A 26,240-nucleotide genomic window follows, 5' to 3' on the forward strand; every position below is an offset into this window, starting at 1 on the left:
TTTGCTTTTCGGTACGCAACTAAGTTATAAATTACATCATACACATTGTAGATAAGACAGTCCTGGCTAGCAGCATTCTGAAGTAAAAAAACACTGATTGTTTCCATGCTTATTAATCTTGATGCAAACCAGTTCCAATCACACTTTTCAAATGATTTGTCCATTCCACAGAATTCACACAATACTGTCTGGCGAGCTTATTGTCCTCTATTTATAATGCTAATAGCACCTGTACCCCCCACCCCACATTCCAGAACATTATCGCCTGACCCTCATGCAGCAAGCAGATATTTTGGCAAACAAAGCCCAGACAAAAAAAAAAAAACAGGACCAGCTAAGTATATTTTAGAAATAATAAGATACAGATAGTTTCAAATAATGCTACATAAATACTTTCAAATTCTCAAATAAATAATTTCCAAAAAACAAATTTAATAATCTTTAAACATTGATTAAAACTCGAAATAGTATCAAAGATATTTAAAATCAATATTATATTTTGTTGCAACAAAAAATATATATTAAAAAAGTAGTTTTAACAGATTAGAAGGACAGTTAATTCATGTAATGGGCAAGGTGGACAGGTAAATTTTGGTACCCTTGCCTTCCAGAAAATTTTCATTTTTAAATATATAAACATACAATATATCAAATAAAAGAACAGACCCTCTGCTTTTAAAAAAAACTGTTTCATCCTACCTTCATTATTTCTCTTTTTATCACCTCTCAATTATGGGTAGGTTTCTTCAAAACACAAAATTTTGAGCAAAAACTGAGATAATTGCATTTTTGTGAAGGACTTTTGATAAAGAACAGATTCAGATACACAAAGTTCTTTTTGTCTTTCATGTGAGGGGTTACTTCTGGGTCTATGTTTCAGAAGTGCGCCACCTGGTGGAAAAGAGAGGTATTGTGGAAAGATGGAAATTCTCGTCATTGGCAGGGAAGTGTTTTCTCTTAATTGAAAAGTTAATTTGCCAATGGCGGGGAAAAAGTTAATGATGGTAATAGTGATTGGTCTCCATCGCCATGTGATTCATTACTTTTAGTTTTATGACTGCATTACTTCATTTCACGTGAAATTATATTTTATGCATTTTTTAGAACTACTGTTTGAAATTAACACACATTTTTTCCAGAAAGGACTATTTAATCGTAATTATTTCTAGTACGGTGGGAGTGTTTAGGCAGATGTTGGATATAGCAAAAAGGAGCAGGTCATTACCAAATGTCAGTTACATTTAATGCAGTTTATTTCTTAGGAGGAATATGTTATGATTATAATATCTATCTTTGCACAAAATCGTCTTTTGTTCAGTGATGGCTGACCTAGGTTTGTAAGAACAAAAATTAGGCTGGTTGCCATGGTGATATTTAATTTATTAATAATGTGTTATGTATAACAAGTACCAGCATGCAGTCAATTAACTGATGTGGAGTATTAGTGCTTTAATGGTTCTGTATTTGACAGATGAAAAAGTCAAGAAATATGCCACCCATTTAACAGTTCAAAATAATCATAAGCTATATGGCCAATACAGAAAATGTATTAAAAAGCAATTTTACCTTCGTGATATCAGCTCACTCTAAATTGCTTTGGTCTCAGCGAATGATACTGCCAGGAACATTAACGTTTTTAAGTACGTCTTTAGTGCATTTTGGACTGAAATCCCATTATTATAAAAGCTTGATTAAAAAATCGAGGAAGGTATTACATTGGCAGAGGGGATAAATGACATCATTATTGCTTTTTTTTGCAATGGCCTATCTGTGACAGTGTGTTGGTAATCTTTAACATATGTTACCATTGCAAATGTCTTTCCTAAATGCAATCAAATTGGCTTCCTGTATTGCCGGTATCTCACTTGCATAATTTGGAACCGAGTAATTCATATAAATGACATCTGCAGTGGTAGAATTAGTTTGGCGTCACATTTTTAGGAAGGCTTTGGGACAATGAGGTTACCATAATCGGATTGTTTCTGGGTTGTCGGATTATTGTGGTGTTCTTATGTTCTGGTGTGCAATTATTTCCAAAATTCCTTATATTGGATAATTTTACCATATTGATTTTAGATTAGGTAACGATATTGCAGTACAGAGGCATATATTGATTGTAATAATAAGTGATGCAAACAACATATAAAAGCCTAACGGTACATCCACATGGGCAGTGTTGACGCTTCTCATTTAGTTTGAATAGGTGACGTAATGCGTTGGAAAACTGATTATGTGGATCTGTCGGCGTCACGTCACTGCCGTTGCTCGCGGCAGAAGTTGAACATTTCTCAATTTATTAGATCGCCTTATGCAAATAACCTAGTGCAGAGCCAGCCAATTACGTTTATGCAAGACCGGAGAACAGAGGAGCATGTGTTGCGGCCACTGTGATAGGCTGTTGTCACGACGATCGCATCAGGGCCACGCTTCCGACACACCTACGTCAAGCACCCTGTGTGAATGTACCATCAATCAGCTTTTTTGTGGTAAATATAATGTATAGAGCAGGGGTCTCCAACCTATTTGTGGGCAAGGGCTACCTTGTTTCACAAAATGCCTTCCAGGAAAATTTTCTTCTAAAAATATATAAACATACAAATATATCATATGAAAGAACAGACCCTCTGCTTTCAAACAAACAAACAAAATGGGGAAAAAAATTTATCCTATCTATATTTTTTTCTGTACTAATAAACTCTTAAATATGGGATTTTGTTTTCCAAAAAAAAATATATATATATATTTTATTTGTGCAAAAAGCTGAAATAACTGAGTTTTTGTGAAGGAATTTTGTTAGAGTTCAGATTCGGAATGAGTGTAAAATTAATATATATATTTTTTGGCTTCAGTTTATTTAATAAATTGGGTAAGTGTGGTATTACAGATAACCATAAAAACTCATCAGGAACACATTTTTTATTTTATGCAAATGTTTTCTCTTTATTGACAACATAACTCGTCAATGGCAGTGAAAGAGTTAAGCAAAATTTTTCGGTTAATGAATATAAAACAAAACTAACAATAATTTGTAGAGTGTTTTGCATGTTTTAAATGTGTGTTTTGCATATTGATTTGCATATCAAGTTTATTTTTTATAAAGTTTATAAAGCGCATTTCAACACAGCACACAGGTTTACCAAAGTGCTGTATAAATTATACAATTTTAATACAATGTTATGGTGTTGGCATGTTTCGAGTGCAGTGTTTTCATGTCTTAAATGCATGTTTTGTATTCAGCGTCTGTATGATTTAAATGCAGTGTTTCACACATAAAACATCTTGGGCCACGTCGAGCATTTCGATTTAACGTTCATCATACAGACCTTATCAGTGCATGTTTGCAATCACGCTCAAACCTGTTAATTCACACAGTAAATCTGACCTCTTTGTTTTCACCGGATGATGTCGTGAGACACACAAGTAAAGATTAAGCCTGTTTAAGATAAGCCTCCCAGCACAAAATCCATTTTTATCTGCTACTGGATGTTGACAGCCACAAGGTCAACAGTAGATGAGAATTTCAGTGGGGGCTCAATCCAGCTTTCAAACTAATTTAGAAAAAAGAAGTACTTTGAACACATCAGGCAAGGATTGGTATTACTCAAGTACACCGGGAGAGAGCGCACTGGTACGCAATTATCTTTCTCAAATTGATGTTATTATATTCATTTAGAAACTCAAACTGTATCAGTGATGGTGATCCGTATTGTTAATAAACATGACATCAATTGTTGAGTTTAAGCAATGTCAACACCTCATTTCTTAGTTCAGATGTGCTTAATAAGGGTGTGACGGTACACACATTCATACCAAACAGTTTTGCTACAGGACTTTCGGTTTAGTGCACATGTGTACCGAACGCAATATTTAACAGTAGTTAACTGTAGCCTTGTTTTACAGTACGTATAACATAATTCATATCCGAGTTCCCACACAAACATTTTAATAACATCACATAACTAGCGTCAAGTTAAATGCTGTAACAGTAACCTATTGCTGGGGTTAGCGTCACTGGTTTCTGTTAGATTTAGTGAATGGGTAAAACCGTGATTATGACCATTACGATCAAATTTTACGTCTGGCAATGTCAAAAGTTTTAAAATGCAGTCCTGCGTTTTGGCTATTATGTAAAACTCTGCATGAGTCTTCTTGTGTGTGTCTGTTTTTAAAGTGCACCTAATGCATTGTTAAAAACAATGTTATTTTGTGTATTTGGTATAATACATCGTGTTTGCGTGGTTTATGGTAAAAAAACACATTCTTTTCCACATACTGTACATTTTGTAGCTGCAGATTTCACTCTCTTCCTGAAACGCACGGATTTGAAAAGCGCTGTGTCCCTGATTGGCCAGCTAATCTGTACGTTGTGATTTGGTCTCTCACGTCAGCCAGAAATGTGACGCTCCTTACCATGTTTAAACGATTTGGTCACAATGCAATGCTAACAGGAGTTAACTTACAGACTGTGAGTCCAAGCGAGAGGAATTATGATAATGTCGGTCTTCTTTATGTCAACAGGCCCAGTAAGTAAATTGTTGCCTACAATCCATGTGTTTGTTGTAGTCCAAGAAAAGAGATTTTTGTTGGAGATACGTCATTGTTTACTGTGGGGTTTGTACCTTTTGCATATCGTTAACATGCACTAATTTACGCGTGGGTGATTCTCACGAAAACTTGGTTTTAAAAATGTCAAGCATGAAAATGTAAAAATTGCTTAAATTTACTTTTTTTCACACCAGACATTGAAAAACAAAGTCTGGAGTAAATGGGAACATTAATTTAAAAACTTTTACTTATCATTTAACACTTTTTGTAACATAATTTAAAAAATTAGTCCTAAAAAATCTCATTACCGCAACAGTCAGAAAACATCAACACTGACATATTTTCAAAATGACATGACAAACCTGAAAGAACATACTTTGGAGATTCTGCACATGCATTTAAAATCAAAATATTATGCTTCTATTAATTAAATTAACATTTAATAAGCATCTGTTGCGGTAATGATAATCCAAATGTCGTGTAAGCATTCTGACAAGACAATATTTCAAATTAACTGTAAAAAAATGATCTTACCTGGTAGCCATCTTGAAGTAACTGGTCCATGTGCTTGGTCACTCAAAATCAAACTTTAATAAAATTTTGTATGTGTGCTTAAACTGTTCTCAAAAAGTGTTGCGGAGGATGAGAACATCAGGCATGGACACATCATTTTCCTAATTTTTCTTCATTATTATACATGAATATTCAGTAAATATTTTTTTCTGTCATCTAAAGTAGTCTAGCAAAACATCCATTTATTTTTTTTCTTAATATTTTTGTGTTAATTTGATTAAATTACAACATAACGCATGTTCAAACACAGCCGGACACATTGCAGTAATGAGAATTTCAGCAGAAATTGAGATAAAATTTACAATTATAAATTCTTATGTTGAAATCACACATTGTGCAAGGTAGAACACAGTATTGTGTTAATTCTGATGCTTTTTAATGTTACTATATTACACATTTTAAAGCTAAAATCATTAGTGCCGTGGTGTTTCAATGGTTTCGTGAGAATCACCCGCTTACATACCAAAGGAAATGTAAAAACGTGAATCAGACAATAGGTGCACTTTAAAGTCTTTATTGTTGTACAGTGTGACATGACTGGGATCGTGTTCGTACAGTGTGACGACAAGCAACAATCGCGATGGACTATAAAAAAATCCAATAGCGTGCAGCCGGTTTGACTCCATTCTGTGTTATGATTGTTGGACAAATGGCGAATTACAACGGGGGCACATAATAACGGTGGTATGATTGGTCATGTCACATGTCAATCAAACTTCCGGGAAAGGGTCAATTGTGTGTATTTAAGATACAGAAATGCTTCAGCAGTAACAACATAAACAAGCGGCTTTTCGTGGTCAACACGTAACTTCCGGTAAACTTCACTAAAAATAAATAACAACAAAGTCCTTTTAAAGTAGTTTAAAGCAAAATAAACAACACTAAGATTACCTAAATATTTGTTATTTTCAACGAGGTATTTGTTCAATAATTCAGTTTAGGAACTAGTCAGACCATTAAAAAACTGGAAGTAATGTTTGGACCAGACGCATAACCACGTTACCGCACATGCATCCGATGAAACGGTCTATAGAGTTATCAAGTAATTTGGGTTAAATATGCAATACAAAATCTTTAAAAATGCCTAGTTCTGATGTGATGCGTCCATATCCATTGTTTATTATAGGGTGGTAAATGGGTTAAGTAAACTTGTGAGTGTGTGTTTGTTTGCTGAAAACTACAGCCTTAAATATATATATATTTTTTAAGATGAACGCCTTACTGAAGTCTCCTAACCCTTTCTTATGAGAAAGCAGCAAAAAATCAAGAACTTTTGCTTCTTTTAAGTTCTGTTTTCATCAGTCAAAGATTTGAAAGTCTCCCCTTTAAGCATGATAAACTTTGATTGTTTGTTTATACGCAGCCTTTACCCTTTCCCTTTGCTTTTGATGTGGTGTTGTAGTTTTGATGTGAAAGTTGAATGTAGTTTTGTTTAATTGCTTGTGATCTGATCATCCACCTGAGACTGACTCCATCTGTTGGGGCACACACGCACACGTGCACACACACAATCTCAAATTAATTTCCAAAGAAATTAAATCACAGTATTTCACGATGTGTAACATAATCAAATGTTGTCATGTAGCTCAATTGAAAGGGCATTGCATGAGCAATGCAAAGGTAATGGATTTAATTCAACATACGATTTAAATGTGCACCTTGAATACACTGTACATTGCATTGGACAAAACATTTTCCAGATGCAGAATAGTGTTTTGGAAATTTGATGTATTGTTTTTTCATTTTGTCTTTTGTAAAGCTGCTTTGCAACAGTGTAAACAGTTTATAAGTTATAATAAGTTATACTCATGCAAAAAATAGGCAGATAGCACAGATGTTATTTTTTATATCTGTAAACTGAACGTAATACTGTAACACTTGCAAGTTTAAAGTAAATGCCCTCTGTACCGTTTCCTTACATCCTTGCAGTATCAGCACTAGGGGAATGTTTTTATTGAACTGATTTGGCCGAGTGTTTAAGGTTCAGCCTGACTGTATTAGTATGCTATGAGCGTACAGAAATGCTTGTCCTCACAGCATTTCCATACCCTGCCATGAAGGAAAAATCCAGTCATCGAGCTGAAACTTCCTGTGCAAGCCAAACATGCATTTAATTACTGATCAAAAACCAGCAGTCCATCGTACAACCATGCGCACGGATACCTCGAAACACACACAAAATGTAGAGAGCCGTTTACCTAAGCGTATCATTGGGTGATTCTCACGAAAACTTGGTTTTAAAAATGTCAAGCATGAAAATGTAAAAATTGCTTAAATGTACTTTTTTCCCACCAGACATTGAAAAACTAAGTCTGGAGTAAATGGGAACATTAATTTAAAAACTTTTACTTATCATTTAACACTTTTTGTAACATAATTTTAAAAAATAGTCCTAAAAAATCTCATTACCACAACTGTCAGAAAACATCAACACTGACATATTTTCAAAATGACATGACAAACCTGAAAGAACATAATTTGGAGATTCAGCACATGCATTTAAAAACAAAGTATTATGCTTCTATTAATTAAATTAACATTTAATAAGCATCTGTTGCGGTAATGATAATCAAAATGTCGTGTAAGCATTCTGACAAGACAATATTTCAAATTAACTGTAAAAAAAATGATCTTACCTGGTAGCCATCTTGATGTAACTGGTCCATGTGCTTGGTCACTCAAAATCAAACTTTATTAAACTTCTGTATGTGTGCTTAAGCTGTTCTCAAAAAGTGTTGCGGAGGATGAGAACATCAGGCATGGACACATCATTTTCCTAATTTTTCTTCATTATTATTATACATGAATATTCAGTAAATATTTTTTTCTGTCATCTAAAGTAATCTAGCAAAACATCCATTATTTTTTTTTTCTTAATATTTTTGTGTTAATTTGATTAAATTACAACATAACGCATGTTCAAACACAGCCGGACACATTGCGGTAATGAGAATTTCAGCAGAAAATGAAATAAAATTTACAATTATAAATTCTTATGTTGAAATCACACATTGTGCAAGGTAGAACACAGTATTGTGTTAATTCTGATGCTTTTTAATGTTACTATATTACACATTTTAAAGCTAAAATCATTAGTGCCATGGTGTTTCAATGGTTTCGTGAGAAACACCCCATTACTTAAGGCAAACTAACAGATCAATGAGAAATATTATCAGTGCTTCATCAGTTCTCGTGTTTACATTCCCCAGACAGAATCTATAAGACATTTAACATTAAAAAAATAAGTTAGATAACGTCATTTAAGAGATAAGCCACTATATAAAATAAAAAAATAAAGTTTACATGCATTATAATGTTTTTAATGTTGTATGTTATCTCATTAGCTTCAGTTTGCAGGCGTTTGTGATGCGTTGTGGTGTATTTTGTGTACGAGTCATTTAATTATCTTAGGTTGGAAAGCTGTCTCAGCATCATATTCCCACTATGGGGAAAATGTGCAGAGCATGCTGGGAACGGTGGGAAAAACTAAAAATGTATGCAGATAAACATCTTGGAAATCTTTCAGGTGCTTTGTAGATCTGTGGCATGCAAACACTTAAGTGTCGAGCTTTTCTCCATAAAATAATTCAGCTTTCATAATCACCGAAAGCTTGTTGCACAAACACTAAAAATACTGCTGAAGATGTCATTTTGACATGTTTTGAGGGGCTATTATTTCCCCAGCACATTAGGACCCCATTGAGCCCGCAGGCGGTCGTGCAGCTCTGTAATTGCATTCGTTACAAGAGGTGGCATGTGCTGTAGTTCACTGTTGCTCTTTTGGCACCTGTTGATTCTGTCCATAACATACGCATAGAAAGTGGTTTCAGTCCAGAGGGAAAAGAGCTCCGATCCGATAAACTGTAAACAATGATCATTTTCTCATGCTGTGAAATGAGACTACTGTGAAAAATGAAGCTGTAAATAGCGAATAAAGAATTAAAACACCAGGAGGGTCTGCGTGTGCAGCAAATACTGTGAAAAATATAAATGTTTTGAATATTTTAGAATAGCAAATGGTCAACATTTTTACTAAACAAAAAATATTATAAATATGACTAGGACACATATGACTAAATACGCATCAAACAGGTGACATACATCTCAGTGTCACTGAACCTCTTCATGTATTCTGTTTCCTTCTTCTGTTTGCTCTGATCTGGCATGTTTTAATTTGGCAAAATATCAAATTTTTAAAAGTAAATAACAGATTTCTTACTTTATCACTGATGCAGAATGACTAGAACTTGAGACGCATGTGACAAACTAAAAGAGCAAGTGCTTCATAGAAAGTTAATGAGCATCTGGGAAGGTTACTAAACTTTGACTGCATCTGCGAAAACCTGGAATATTTTCCATGATCTCATTGCCAAAATAAATGAGAAAAATCACCTTAGCAGGAAAGTTGGTACAATTTATTTTTATCTGAGCAGATTTAACGCCATAGATGAAGCTTCACATGGAGCCCCTTACATAATGGATTGCTATTGTTATGCTAATCAAAATTGTAATTAGTATCACCTAACTTTTCAACTTCTGGTTATTATTGGAGTGATTGTGGAGTTGTATTCTCTTTGGAAAATCTTCCTGCCTTTATTCTCTTTCCTTTCATTCGTTTTTGAATGTGCAGATATGGCACAATGAAGCTGATAATTAAGCGCATGTTCTTTATTCTTCTGATATCAAATTTCAGATACTATGGAAACTTTTTAAAGTTCCCAATGTTTTATGCTACTTTATACACCTATAAAGACCAGGGGCCTCATGTATAAAGCATGCTTACGCACAAAACAGGGCTGGAAACGTGCGTACACCAGTTCCCACGCAAAGGTTGTGATTTATTAAAAAAAACTTGATGGGAGAATGGGCTTGCAGGGTGGGATATTAGGATGATTCATGTGTGCACACTTGCAGGTGATCTGTGATTCATAAAGGGAGCATTGCTTTGTTTTATAAGTCTTCATAATTTTTGGTCTATGCCATTTTTGGCTTTTGTGCGTACGTAGACTTTTAGTTAGAATCCTGCGCACAGTTTTATACATGAGGCCCCAGAGGTCTGAAGTACTCAAGTATTTTTACTTAACACAAGTACATTTTTCAAGTACAGTATCAATACTTTATCAGAGTGTCTTTTACTTCACCACATTTTAATGCATAATATTGTAGTTTTGGTTTCACTACTTTTGTTGTTGTTGTTTTTTTTTACCTTTAAGTACATTAAATCTAGTATTTTCTTACTTGTACTCAAGTTAAACTTTTAGTACTTGAGTAAAACTAATTAAGTACTATTTTTTTAAGTAAATAAGAAATAAATGATGTTTAAAATTACTTCAGTACTTTTCATTACTTTACTACCTCTGATATAGACTTGAGTATGCAGTATGATAACCACTGATATTTAGTTTTTAACAATTAACAATAATATTAACTAAAATGCATTCAAATATAAACTTCGACCAGGGTTCAAAGTAAATCAAGAAAGCCTTTAAAGTTGTCGTTCAATTCCTAAAATTAAATTAAGGTATAGGGCTGCAACAAATGATTTTGATAATCGATTATTAGACAGACTAATCAGTACATTTTGAACGATTATTCAGCTTTTTAAAGTGGTTAAAATAGTAAGTTATACATAATCTAACTAATAAATAAAATAAGAAAATCACATGCATTTGAAATAGTTGTTTTAATGAACTATGAGCAGGTCATTCTCTTAAGTTTTCGGATTTCTGTGCAGCTCAAATTACAAACGAATGCTTTCTAAGCATTGTTTAAATATTTTCTTCTCTTAATAGAAAAAATAACAAACAAAAACTATGCAGCATTACATAGAAAATATTTTTTTAACACAAACATCTCTTGTCAGCAGTATTAAGACCTTCTTTTCTAAAACAGACTATAAGACCTAAAAGTGTTACTTCACTACTTATTATCACAATCCTGACTTCTAAACTCGATTATTCTTTATTCTATGAAAAATAAATCATCACATCAAGTTAGTTAACATAGCCCCAGCTCTCAATGGCTACTCTTGTGCTGGGATATCTGTCTTTTATGTATTAAAACACAACCTACCCAATTTCAAAAGCTTCCCATGCCCACATGCAAAGGTGTACATACAAAAGTTTGGTATCATTTTACAGGAAAGCCTTTGAAATTTTATAAAACACTGTTGAAAGTGCTGAACATGATTGTTTGTGTTGTCAGTCCTCTAATAAACACAAAAATAAATAGGCGCTTTTTGATGTTTTTTTTTTTCCTAAAGTCTGTATTTAAAAGTGTATAACTCTGGCCCTGAGTGGTAATGAAACCTGCAGACAGTTTTGTTTGATTCCAGCAATTATCAGTTTACAGGGGAAAAAAATGATCTATCATAATCCATGCAAAAGTTATTTTACTCCAACTGAAGGGAGGAATAATATCCTTTTTTGTATTCAATTTCTGCCTAAAAATGTTTGAAGTGTCCCCATAACCACATACAGTGGAATAAATGCAATATCTTTATATAATTTTACAGAAAACCCTTTGAAGTTACATAAAAAGCTGCTGTTTGTGACAAATATTGTTATTTATGTTGTTTTTCATATGATGAAACACTGAATTTTATTTTATGTTGTAAACATTGTCTTTGAAAGTGGATAACTCTCTAGGACAGTGGTTTTCAAGGGGGGGCGCGAGATGGTGCCAGGGGGCCCCCAGTTTTATGACATTTTATGAAATACATTAAATTATCATATGAATTCTGTGTAAATAAACCTAAAAAAATAAGTCTACTAACCAAAAGCACTACTTTTTTTGTATAATTTAATGTTTTTTTATTAAAATGTTGAGTTTTAGAACAGTTTTTTTGTCACAAATGTTCTTTGGGGGGCCACGAAGAGTGCACCGTACACAAGGGGGGCCGCACGCTGAAAGAGTTTGGGAACCACTGCTCTAGCAGACTGCAGACAGTTCTGGTTGTTACCAGCAGCAGACAGTAAACACCCCCAAAAAAGAATGAACTCTTTAGCATGTCGCCTTCAAAAGTTATTCTCATTTTACTGAAGGGTGTGAAAATACATTTTTCATATAAATATCCTTTTTTTGTTTTGCACATATAATAAATAGCAAAGGATTATTCATGCACACAACCAAAGAAAATGGTGTGAATGGACTCATTTTTTAGAGTAGGACCTAAGATAAAAGATGGTGTTGCATTTGTGGCTATCTGTGCTATCTGAGGCAGTTCAGGCTCAAGTTTTGCATACGTTTACAAAAGACAATTTTTTTACCTCATTATTTATTTGCCAATTTTTGTATATGTGATACTTGCATATGTGATACTTGTATATGTGATACCAAAAATAATGATGTCACCTTATTCCTGAGAGTGAGAGCTTTCATTTGATATAAGACTTGCCCATATTTGTCATACTTGAAAATATATGTAAATATTAAATTATATAAACATATGGAGGGGGGGTGATAGTGTAAATTAAGTGTAAATAACTTTCTTACAGTAAAATATATGTCAAAGTGATGCATATCTACAGAAAGTAGAGATTCTAAGCTTTCAAACAGTATCTCATATGTGGTACTGGGTCCATGACAGACCATTACAAATTAAATGAATATTTATATTAAGTCATAATAAGTCATTTTGGACCCAGTACAGGGTCCACAGAGTTAAATTGGTAAAACACAAAAGCATTCTTGGTTTGAAGTTATGTGACACTTGTTCTGATTTGTTTGCACTCCACTATTTTTGCAGTGTTTTTATCTACTGTATCTTCTTCTATCGCAAATGTGTAAGGGCTTCATTGCACTCATTACACAATGCAGGTATGCGTTTATGTTCTCTGCTGTTCTCTGACACATTTGGTCTCTCTTTCCATCCTCCAGTTACACACTGACCTGGATAAAGGGGAGAACGGGGTGAAGTACACTCTCTCGGGTGAAGGTGCTGGGACAATCTTCACCATCGACCAGACCACAGGAGACATACACGCATTGCGCAGTCTGGACCGCGAGGAGAGGCCTTTCTACACGCTACGAGCCCAAGCTGTGGATATCGAGACTAACCGGCCACTGGAACCCGAGTCAGAATTTGTCATCAAGGTGCAGGACATCAACGACAATGAGCCAAAGTTCCTGGAGGGACCCTACACGGCCAGTGTACCAGAGATGTCACCCGTGGGTAAGAGAATGAGGCTTTACACTAGAAGCAGTGAAGTTCTAGCACTTGCTAGTCTACGTGTTTGAACGAATGCTGGAGTAAAAAACAAAAGCCCAGATTGGTCTCAGATTTGTGTTTAGGCAAAGATGTCTAATGTCTATATAGCACTGCTATTAGGATGAATAGGGGACATTGCAATGCTCAATATGGCCGCTCTGGCAATGGATGTGCCGCCTTAAAGTTAAAAGAACCAGTCATCAATCGATAAAGACTGACGATTCTCTGTGGGATAAGTTGCGCGAGGTGATTGACAATATCTGTTCAAGTAGAAAGGAAATAGCTGGCCCGATGTGTCGTAAACATGGCTGCCTAGGCTACTTTTGGTCATAGTAAGCTGTTGATGCTGAAGTTGCTATTGCTGGCATTATCTTCAATCACACCGATTACACTCACTGGAGGCAGTGTTGTAGTCGTGTCCAACTCTTGTCCAAGTCAAGACTAAAGGGCTGTTCACATTATAACAATAACTATAATGACAACTATATCAACGTCCACATCACTGGACGATAATGAAAATGTTATGCTAATTTGCTTAGGTGCGCAGCACTCTTGCAAAGCACTTGCCTTTATTGGCATTAACTAATATTGCATTTTTCTTGTAATAAAAACTTTTGCAATTGTTTACATGCCATTGGATATGTGAATATGCTGTTCTCATTGCATTTACACAGAAGGTAATCAGCAGATGTCCTTAACAGGCTGCGTTTCGCTTAACAGTTAATCTAATAGTTTATGTAATCTAATATCTTACCTTTTGGCGTAGTCAATGTGGTAGGAAAAAAGGATTACTTAATTAATTTTACAGCAACTGCATCAGCGCTGGATATCTGAGGTCATTTTATGTTATAGACCTCAGTCTGGACTTAAGGGCCATTCACATTATAACAATAATTTTGGGGCGATTGCTGCGCATTATCACTACAAGTAGCGAAGCTAGTAGTTTAACTACATTTTTCAGTAGCTTGGCGGTAGCTTAGCTGCTTTCTAAATCAAATAGCTTTTCAGTAGCTAAGCTCTTTTTTTGACCAAGTAGTGAGGTAGCTTCCACACAAGCTACAATTTTCCAAACATTTCTGTTTATATATATATATATATATATATATATATATATATATATATATATATATATATATATATATACATATATATATATATCATAAATGGTACAGCGGCATGTTATCGAAGAAAAATACGATATGTGATAACTTGCTAAGCAATTTGACATTTGATATGCATTACTGTATGTTATTTTTGCTTAAAGGGGCGGTGAATTTGTCGATTTTATTGTTTTATACTGTTGTCTGATGTCTACTTATGATGTTTGCGTGGTTTTTACATTCAAAAACATCAAAAGCAATAAGTAATACGCTATTTTGTAACATCGATTAGTGACTCTCTGGAGAAATGGTTCGTTTGAAGGGGCGGGCCGCATTGAAGACCTGGACGTAAACGCCCACTGCTATGATTGGACAGCTTCATCCCCCGTCATTACATGTGGGGAGAGTTTTAAAAACATTAATTTGTAAAAATAGCCATCGAACACATATATGTTTGAGCCACAAAAGATTCTGGGTGCTAAAGATGATACACATAAATGACAATACGTACAGTAAAGTATAAACAAAACTTTAAACTCGACTTGACTACATTACTGTATACAACACAGTAAGTGTGCATCAGAATCTAAATTGCGGCTGGTAAGTCCTTCTTTATCACTAACTTTGTATATTTCTACTGTTATATTACAGACGTATTGTTAAGTGTTGTACCTTTATTAATCGTTTAATGCTTTAAGTAAATTAAAACAGTAGCATATGTGTTGTCAAGTGATCTCTTCTAACAAAGCAATAGTGAAACGCAGCAACTTAAATAAAGTAAATGTCTTACTTACTGTGTTTTATACTGCTGTGTCATTTTTTTCAGATCCAATATTAGTGGTGTTTTTTTATCACAGTCTCTCTGCAAATCCAGCATCAACTTCTTTACAAATGAATCTGAGGTACACAAAGTAAACAAACTCTCCCCACGCCAGCTGGAACTTCTTAAAAACAAACTTTATCCAAGCATTCCTAATGTTATGTTCTGAGCCTCCGTTATCCAGCGTCTGTGTTCTTCCCATAGACAGTTCTTCCACAACCGAAAATGCGTTTCCATGGTTACTCTATCATAACAAATCACTGTGTCAAAATAAAAGTCTCTCAGAAAAATTTTATTTAAAAGTAATTTTGGTTACATTTGTCAATCTTTAAAGACATGTTTACTGATTGTTGAGACACACGTGTGTCACGCGAAGCTGTGGGCGGGGCTACAAAAGTGGTCATTGTATTTGGATCCGGGAGGTGCTTCAATTCTACTTTCCACACTCGGTCGTAATACTGGCTTGGTGCCAAAAACTGTTATATTTCAGTAGCACGTACGTTTTCAGTTCTGAAACTTGCAGGATGTTCATTTAAGTATGATGACCTCTTATATAACAAATTATCAAGTTAAAATTGAGTATTTGATTCACCGCTCTTTTAAGTTTGTAAATTAATTAAAATGATATTTGAATAAAAAACTGAATAATCAACATGCATTTCACATAATTGTTTGGGGATAGGAAAGCATCACTCTTCGCTAGCCTCTGTACTGACCTTAAACTTTGACTATACATAACTTTTTGAAGTATGACAGTATAATCATTAAGTTATTGCAAACCATTGCGATACAGATTTTTTGCTATACGGTATCTTGCAGCTAAAATGGGGTGTCTTGCAGGTAAATTTATGACATTATGTGATTTATATAAGCTGAGATAGCTGTTGTGCTAATATACAGTCTGTAAGTAAACAAGCTTAGTTCTGTACATAAAAAATACATTTCACACATTTACATATAGATGTTTTGTTAACATACAGAACACAATTTTAAATATGCTGTCAAAGGCGAAACAAGCGTTTTGCATACAAAATGGTAAAATTGTGGTATATATCAGCAGGCGCAAACCTTACTACTGTAGCTTACCATGACCCCATGGGTTTATCCCGTTTAATGATAGATCGTCCATGTTTCTTATTTTCCATAATGGTTTTCAAGAATCCAAAGAAAGCCAATAAATGAAGTCTAAAGGTTACATGATGATTGCAAGGTGTCATCCCCCAGGCCCCATTTCCATATTACTCCTATCGTGGGGCCTGCCAGATATTCGTAGGTATGGCAGAGAAGAGCTAATCCAGATAGCCGTCAGATAATGAGAAGTGCATGGGCTCCAAATCCCCAGCAAAATGGATTACACACTCCTACTAGGATTCCTCATCTCACACAGTGCATTCCTTGATTGTATTACTGATTATTTCAGCAAGGCATCTGCTATCACGCTCTCCGCTCTGGGTGATGATGGTAGATGCACCTTATTTCGTTACCGTGTCCGCCTCTCCATAAAGCCTCATCTCTGAAGTCGGCCAAGAGTTTTATTGATTTCCACACAGCCTAATCCGATCGCCATAACTACTTGCAGATCAATTTAACGCTATCCTCTTGCAAGCATGGAACATATTGCAAAGCTTGTTAAAGTCATAATGGCTTCCATTATTTGGACAAATAATCTTTATCATGATGTCAAATATGATTCTAGAAGCGGCATCCATCCCTGAGGTCATGTTAGGAAACTATGTAACGTGACGCTACATTCCTTGCAAACTTGACAATGGATGAATTACTGGTCTTTGTTGAGAAACGTGAAACTGAAAACTGTCCATATTATGGATAATGGTTGAATAGGCTTTCTTTAGATACATTTTGCAATCAAATTGGTCTGAAAGTCAAAATTTCCAATTAGTGGCACATAATCCAATTTAAAGGGGACATTTCACAAGACTTTTTTAAGATGTCAAATACATTATTGGTGTGCCCAGAGTGCGTATATGAAGTTTGAGCTCAAAATACCACATAGATAATTTATTATAACATGTTAAAATTGAAGGTCTGAGCAAAAATGAGCCGTTCTTGGGTGGTTCATTTTAAATGCAAATGAGCTGATGAAATGCAAACACTGATCGCCATAATGGTCATTTGTTGAAATGTAAACTCATTTGTGCTGTTAATTATTTTTCTCTCTCTCTCTCTCTGTCTCTCTTATTCTGCACTAAATGGCAGTGCAGTGGTTGGATAGTGCAGATTAAGGTGCAGTGATGTCACAAGGGGAGCCAAATTTCAATGACCTATTTTTTCACATGCTTGCAGAGAATGGTTTACCAAAACTAAGTTACTTGGGTTGTTCTTTTTCACATTTTCTAGGTTGATAGAAGCACTGGGGATGCGATTATATCACTTAAACATGGAAAAATCTATTTTGATTGTGCTCCTGTAGCAATGGTATAGCATTGCGCTAGTAGCACAAAAGGTCATGGGTTGAAACCCAGGAAACATTTACTGATATAAAACTATACATTTTAATGCACTGTGGGTCACTTTAGATAAAAGCATCTGCCAGATGTTTTTGTAGATAACATTTAAAGGCACACCGCAGAACTTTTTGGCACTAGGGGTGCTAGACATTTTTCATGTCTAACTCCCCTAGAGGCCACAAGCACCGCAGCACTGTCGCAAAGGAAAAGAAGACAACTCTTTAGGTCACAAAGTTCACGGTGTGCCTTCCAGCATCATATAAATATAATTTCATGGGTTTTATTTTTTTCAAACGCGTAAAGATCGCGTAGCTCACGTTTACAAGCCAGTTGTAATGGTGGTCGCTTGGTTAAAATTTATATAAAAAATATTGCTTTAAAGAAGAATCAAACCCAGGTCGCCCGTCGTAGGTCTGTGACCCTACGTCACTCTCTACAAAAAAATTGTGTTCGTGCACCAGACAGGACTTATATATGCAAACAATATAACATTACTTACTAGTCCAAAGGCATGACGGCCAAGCCACAAAAACATCAGGAAAATAAATAGTTGGGCTCTCACGTCCGACCTATGCCGTAAAGTCGAATTTTGTAGTTCTTTTTGTGCTCAGGTTACTACCCGAAACCATAAGTTTAAAAGTAAGAGTAAAAGCGATATAGACCCCGTCAGGCTACGTTAGACACGTCAATCAACATATTTTAAGTCGATGTACCATCACAAGGGTCTTGAAAATATATTATGAAAGTTGAAAAACTACAAAGTGTCACTTTAACAATGATAATTCTGAAAAAAAAACGCTTTTACAAATGCAAGGAAGCAGATCTGCCAGCCTGATCTCACAGGAATCTGTACGTATTTTACGAGTTGGCCAATTTACACAAAGCGAATTGTACAAAAAATAAAACAGGAAAGAAGCAGCAATTAGTTTCCAGTGCTTGCAAACTGCATTCCCAGCACCCAACAGAGGTTTAGTCATAAAAACCTCGCTGAAGAAAGCAATCAGGTCTATGTTGCAATTGCATAACAATGTTTAACAGTAGGACATACACTGTAAGAAATTCCTGAAAAGAATATGAGGTCATCCTAACATTTTACATAATTATATTTTTGTCTTCACCGTATATTTTTGTATAATTGGCAATACTACACTACAGTCTTGACTCTCGAGTAGTCTTTTGTAGCGTGTAATTAGGTTTGTCTATTGGGTGGCTTCCTGTGGTTTCACAGAGTGATGCTTAGAAATGTTAAAGATCCCATGAAATGAAAATTACACTTTTGTGGACTTGAATCCATGTCTAGCAGCTTTGTCGCTGTCGTTCTACATTCTAATGGGCTCTTGAAAGTTGACGAAATACATTATTGTGCAAAACTCTTAGGCCACCATGCACGCCCCCATTAGATTTGTTGTTTTAGCAATAGTATAGTGACCATATATAACTATTACTTAATCTCTGTATTAAACACAGGGCCACCTGTAAAAGGGAAAAGCCAACTGTTTATATCCTCTCTATACCCAAACTTCCTGTTTCGACAGGAAATACATAAAGAGAAGAAAACAGATTCATATAGGGCCTTTAAAAGTAAGTTAGGTTCTTGCATACAGCAGGTGAATTATGAGAATGAGATATTTAATTAGTATCTAGGCTCAAGCTCTGTTAGAATATTACCAAACCGCACCTGCTAGATAATCCTCATGACATTCACATTTATGATGATACTGAAGATAAAACAATTCAAATGCAGTGCACATAGACAGAATAATTGCACCTTACGGCTGATTCTTTAAAACTAAAAATAACAGGAGATATACAGTATGACTTTTGCCTCAGCATACCGTACATAACACCTACTAATCTACATCTACTTTCAACTGCTAAAACAAAGAAACCTGCCAAGGATTTTTTTATACATAAAGCTTATGAGCTAAAGAGGTATTCACTGTGAACATGTCATGAGGGCAATTTAATAAACAAAAGGAAAAGCTCTGTATGGATAGAAGTAGAAACACAAGTCCCTCAAATTCAGACATATAATTCTCTGTTGAGTGCAATACACCATAGATATGCTGTTCTGTTAGGGATTGTGTACACCAAAACTTTAAACGCGGCTGAAAACGCCTGGACAATGCCGAATGCAGCTGTTTTTCAGCTGAGTGCCAGCTTTCTTCAGCTAACCGCTTTGGTAGCTCTGATACGTCAGCTGTGAGACGGTTGGTTGCTTTGATACTTGTCCCGCCCATCCTCCACTGTGATTGGACGGCCGCGTAAAAACTGACATTGACGAGCGGAGCTTTTCATACAAAGTTGAACATTTCTCAACTCTCTGCGCTCAGCGCTGAGCGAGAAAAAAACGCTGAGCTTCCATTGGAAACAATTGAAAACATGCGCCGGCCGCGGGCGTAAACGTTTTGGTGTGCACAATCCCTTAGAGCAAGACACTGATCAGAGTCATTCACTTTGTCTTTTTTATTTTCAATGCCTTCATTTGAATGGCATTGAAAATAAAACAAACCCCCTTCTCAACTACCAAAGTGAATCGAAGCTTATCATGATCTCAGACAGCATAATGAATATAAACGATTATAAGTGCAGCACATCTCTCCTCTTTGTAGGTACAGTGTATGACTGCTTCTCAAATCGTCCCCTTGGAATTATAAGGTTCTATCTGCGTTCTGAGCAGTTTTGAGATATTGAGCTTCAAAGTTTTTGCATTACATATAGGAAAACTTACATGGGGAAGAAGTTTCTTTCAAACATGAAAATAACAGGGACCCTAAATGCATTCTAAATATACAATATCAAAATCCTCTCAAATTTCTAAATGTTGATTTTTGGAAGGGGTCAAATGCAGATAGAACCTTCTAATTTTAAAACAGCACTTTTCGCTAAGAATTATAAGGTTCTATCTGCCAAAACATTGTTTAAACATTAAATATAAAATTAATGTTGTAACAATTTTTTAACATGTGTTAGAAAGTAACATTTTGATCCTTTCTATGACATTTAATATTTTTATTTTTAGTTTTTTTATCTCTAAAAGTCTGATTTTACATTGCTCCTTTACAACATTGCTTCTTCCCTCTTCTGGCTCAGTTTCTCTACCATCCTCCTGTATATGTCGGGTTCATTACAAAATAGACAATTTTGTTTTAGCATGTTATACAATTCCCTACTGAAAAATCCACCTAAGACCAGCATAAGCTGGTGAGCTGGTTTGAGCTGGTCTCAAAACTTGGTTTTAGCAGGTCTCCCAGCTTGGTTTTAGCAGGTATTGCTGGTGTAGTAAGCTGGTCTAGCTGTGTTTTGGTCACTTTTTAAGCTGGTCTAGCTACTGCCACCTTAAACCAGCTAAAACCAGCTACCAGCTTATGCTGGTCTTTGCTGGATTTTTCAGTAGGATTGAGCAGCTACAGGCTACAATCATTCTGAAATCATTTTAATACTGAGGTAACTGCTTTAACAATCTTTCACATGTTTACATTTTAACATAACAATCATAAATGTAAGCTTCAGCGCAAGTTCTACCGGGAAAACTCTAATGCTACGTCATCCATTTCACAAGATCTGGCCAATCACCTCTGATACTGAGAGTATTTAAATCCTTTGCTCACCTGTCTCTGCGTTCACAGACACCGACGTCAGGATTCACACGCGCGATGTCCAGTGCATACATGGCACTTTACCCGTAACACGCCGATCAAATGTCGAGTGATTCTATCGGGCATTTGAACTGTTTTCCTAGGATCCTTTCATCCAGCGACATCTGGCTGCTCTTTCTCATCTACTACTCATCCTTTCCGAAGTCACGGTAACGTTACACGTTTCGTTTCACCAGCATCATCATCGTGAGGAGCTCTCATAGAAAGCACAGACTTTAAAAAGGGAAGTCTGCAAGTTTCCTTAAAAGTGCGTAACGCTGCACAGGGAAGGAAACGACATGCCGGTTCTTTTATGAACAGTGCAAGTACATTTGGATGATCCGTAAAGCGTAAACATAACATTATTGACTGTCGCACACTCTGAACGCCCGCAGCAGATGCCACTAATCATTGATTGGCGAAGCGCTGCACCTGCACGCTGGCAGTGCCGCAGCGGGTTTCGGAGAATGCCGAAGGGTGACATCTCCCTAATCACAGGATCTTTGTCCTACATCTACCATACGAAATGCTCCACTTATTATTGGTTCCAAAAATTAACCATAGATGTTCGCCCACCTGACCCTAATTGCAGACTTTAATAGGGTTGCGGGAGTGCGTTGTTTTGCGAAATTTAAATCTTATGTAATATAGCGTAGCTTACATGTTTGTTGCTGAGCAAATCGTGTGTGTGTGTGGTCGAGTGGCAGCGGTAGTGCATGTTGTCAATTTTATTTGAGCGCGGGGAACGGCATTTATGTTTTATCTGGGGCTTTGTGCTTTAGGATCTTCAGTTATTAATGTAGGCATGATGACACAATTTTCAAAAACCCTAAAGCTCAAAATCTATCACTGAGTAGACATTCCCATTTACAAAGATACCAGGATTGTAAAAATCCATTGAGGATTGAGAAAGTTATGATATTTTTCATATTAGAAATCAGAGGAAAAAGATATATATGGATGTCTATGGAATGTGTGTGTGTGTGACCAAAATGCTGCTTATTCACATGTTTTTGCCTATAACTTTCTCATTCTCAGAGATTTTCATGAAATTTTAACAGAAGGTAGAATTTTGTAGTACTTTCAAATTAAATTATAAACATTTACTGTTTTAGTCATGGGCAATAGACTTTAGTTGGTAGGGGCATCGGACCCATGGTAACCATGATTTTTAGTACGAGGCCTGCTGAGGATGTTCTGACAGGACGTTCACTGGTCAACTTCTTATCGGAGCTCGGTTGCGTCGAACATCCCTATCTTTATTTATCTGAATTACCGTCTCCTAAGGTAAGCTCTGTTTTTCATTATACTGGATTGGCTGATTGCATGCTTTTACAACCGGAAGATGGCAAGGACCATGTAACAGAGTGACATGGAGACGTAGCTGTGGTTGCATCGGTTTAAACCATTTATAAGCACAATGTGAGTTGCTTGTGACGCAGGAACCCAGTGCAAGCGCATGGGTAGGCTACAGCGGATGTCTGGACACCGTAGAAGATGTAATGTGACAGCTTTAAAATTCACAGCACATTAAAGTGCCGTTGAACGTTGGCAACAGATGGGTCGCCCGAAATGGCGGTGCACCAGCTATAACTACAGATTATAAACACAATTCATTCTTGTTTTACATGGAACCCAATGGAAATAATGTCTGTTTTATATTTATTCGAGTGGTGTAATGTTCGTATCTATCATTGTTCGATTATCTTATGTGTATTAACTATTTAATTTTAATCATCATAGGCTGTTTTAATGAATTCCAACATGACAGGACAAATGGAATGCGTCTGAAATAACACGTCATAAGTTTTATTTACTTTAAAACGAATTTCGTTTCATAACTTGTTTCTAATTTCATTCTATGTTTTGTTTTAAGCCCGGAATACACCACAGGATTTTTTGCACTTCTACAAGATGCAGCAGCAAACACACTGTGCGGTGATCATGCTGAATTTCTGGAAACTATCTTGGACACAAGACTGGGAAGACGTCCGTCTTTGAGCCTCTCCCGTTGTACGACACTGTACCACTGACAAAGAGCACAATCACAGAAATCATGCAGTTAATCCCGGGCTTAAGGTTATGAATCTAGATAACTTTACAAGGAACTTTGTCTGGAATAAGATGAGTACAAACCACTTACTCTGCATCTTCAAGAAAATAGCAAAACGTGTATCACCTTTCCATATGACTATAATACACTGCCTGCAAGGATTTAAACCGTATAACAGTGTGGCCGCATACATGAGGCAAGCTATTTCAAAACGATATACATGTTTTTAGCATTGACTATAATGGACACGCAGTTCTATAAGTGCTTCATTTCCAGATGCCTGTTTTACCGTCAGGACTCTTTATCGACGTCCAGGGACTCGAATTGCAATATAAACTGCTGCAAGGATCTGAACATGCATAATTGCTAAATGCACAAGGAGTAAGCTTTTGGTAGTGTTGTGCCATGCACACATGCCGCGTGCACGTGGGTTGTCACAATTCATGTCTGCGGTTATGTATGGTCAGACTTCGATCATTTCTGGAATACAAGTGTGGAGGAGGATCTTCATTAAAACAAATAATTCAGTTCTTCGTAAGTGCATGTCATGTAAGAGTTTTAACACACAAATGTCACGTTAATCATGCTATCATGGTTAGTCAAAGTTTAAAGCTGTAAACTTTCATCTAGAAGGCTATCTCTCTCGGAAGTATATCCATCGATCATCTGTACAACCCTACTGATAGCGCTTATCAGTTTTTGGGGGGTCTTAATTTACATCGTTAACCAAGATTTTTATAACTATCTGTGTGTCATGGCGAAGCAGGTAAGATAAGGCAACGGATCCAAATGCAATGGTTTATTTCTTAAAACCCAAAAGTGCACAAAGCAGAACAGGAACGAAGACCAGAATACAGGACTCAAAATGCATGACAGCAAATAATACTCGACAAAGGACAACTGAAACACAAGGACTGTACATATACATGTGGGTAAACATCATATCAAGATATACCTGGGAAACCATCTACAACAGGACCAATGAACTACAAGTCTACAGACATGGACGACATGACAGAACTTCAAATAAGAGTACAAGACCGGGGAAGCACAAGATGTGACGCAGACACCGTGCAATCTTTTATCGTCATCAGTCAGATTTGTTTGTTCCCTCTAATCTGCTTTCTACTTTATAATGAGAATGCGGAAGCATGCATAGATCAGTCTTCTCTCTTCATCGGGAGCAGCACTCCCAATTTCACAGTATGCAGGATAATACAATGCATTTCAATTAAATAATGGCAAGCCATAATCAAGGTATGTCTTAAGCAAACTACTGGTGGTGGTGGTATATTCAAACATTTTATATCATGGCCTTTACATCATTTATGGCCATTTCTCACTCTGGTATAAAGTTGCCTTCTGCGGCCTACGCGGCCCCTCTGCTATCAAGCCTAACGAGGCTTTATTTTCGGCCAAGCGGCCTCTTAGCTCTCAAGCCTAACGTGGCTTTATTTTCGGGCCTGCGCGGCCTCTCTGATCCCAAGCCTAACGTGGCTTTATTTTCGGCCTACACGGCCTCTCAGCTATCAAGCCTAATGAGGCTTTATTTTCGGCCAAGCGGCCCCTTAGCTCTCAAGCCTAACGTGGCTTTATTTTCAGGCCAAGCGGCCTTACTGCTCCAAGCCTAAGTGGCTTTATTTCCGGCCTTCGCGGCCTCTCTGCTCCCAAGCCTAACGTGGCTTAATTTTCGGCCTACACGGTCACTCAGCTATCAAGCCTAACGAGGCTTTGTTTTCAGGTCAAGCGGCCTCTTAGCTCTCAAGCCTAACGGGGCTTTATCTTCTGGCCTTTGCGGCCTCTCTGCTCTGAAGCCTAGCGTGGCTTAATTTACCGGCCAAGTGGCCTCTCTGTTCTCAAGCCTAACGTGGCTTTAGTTTCCGGCCAAGCGGCCTCTCTGCTCTCGAGACAATGTGTTTATTTTCCGGCCTACGCGGCCTCAGCCCTGAAACCTGACGTGGCAGCCTTCCACGGCTATCCTCTACTGTTGACTTTATGGTCACTATCGGCGGACAGTTAATGACTATTCTCCTTATATCACTATGTTCTAGGAACTTCCAAGAAACATTCCAACTGATGGGTGTCCATCAAATCTTTGGGGATAGGCTCCGCCCCTGCCTTCATCTTCAGGCAGGAAATGCATGAATCCATGATCCCTGGATTCAAACTACGGACGGAGTCTACGCCAAAGAACTATATAATTCCACCCTTAAGCATTGCTGTTTATCACTGTTAAATAAATTCAAATTAACTGTTAATCTGTCTCTGGAGTTTTTCTGGTAGAACTTACTGTAAACACACTTTTTTTGGGTAGGATAGGTTAGTTCGTTTTTTTCTGTATTTTTTATCTTAGTGCTTGCCTCTTAATTTCAGGAACTAAGAAGCTAGCACTGCTGGCTAGTGTGGTGTCTAACTATGACAACAATCTCCTCAGCAAGACCTAAAAAAAGACTGCCCCTACTGAAAAATCCAGCAAAGACCAGCATAAGCTGGTAGCTGGTTTTAGCTGGTTTAAGGTGGCAGTAGCTGGTGTAAGCTGGTCCAACCAGCCTGGCAAAGCTGGTCAAGCTGGTGGGTCAGCTGGTCTTCCACCATGACCAGATAAGTCCAGCTAGACCAACTTAAAGTGACCAAAACACAGGTAGACCAGCTTAAAAAGTGAACAAAACACAGCTAGACCAGCTTAAAAAGTGACCAAAACACAGCTAGACCAGCTTAAAAAGTGACCAAAACACAGCTAGACCAGCTTAAAAAGTGACCAAAACACAGCTAGACCAGCTTAAACAGTGACCAAAACACAGCTAGACCAGCTTAAAAAGTGACCAAAACACAGC

General features: G+C 36.6%; 1 protein-coding gene and 1 long non-coding RNA gene across 2 annotated transcripts in view; both read left to right on the forward strand.

Annotated features, from left to right (window-relative positions):
* Positions 1 to 26,240, forward strand: part of cdh12b (cadherin 12b) — a 211,178-nt gene that overhangs the window by 96,979 nt on the left and 87,959 nt on the right. Inside the window, exon 3 of the mRNA XM_055175812.2 lies at positions 12,997 to 13,291. Within this exon, the coding sequence (XP_055031787.2) occupies positions 12,997 to 13,291 (295 nt within the window). The remainder of the gene's footprint in view (positions 1 to 12,996; positions 13,292 to 26,240) is intronic.
* On the forward strand, positions 22,153 to 25,664 carry LOC141363726 (uncharacterized). Its single transcript, XR_012369315.1, has 2 exons — positions 22,153 to 24,663; positions 25,458 to 25,664. It is a non-coding gene; the product is annotated as an uncharacterized lncRNA (long non-coding RNA).

This window comes from Misgurnus anguillicaudatus, chromosome 4 (assembly GCF_027580225.2).
Source record: "Misgurnus anguillicaudatus chromosome 4, ASM2758022v2, whole genome shotgun sequence".
Lineage (NCBI taxonomy): Eukaryota > Metazoa > Chordata > Actinopteri > Cypriniformes > Cobitidae > Misgurnus > Misgurnus anguillicaudatus.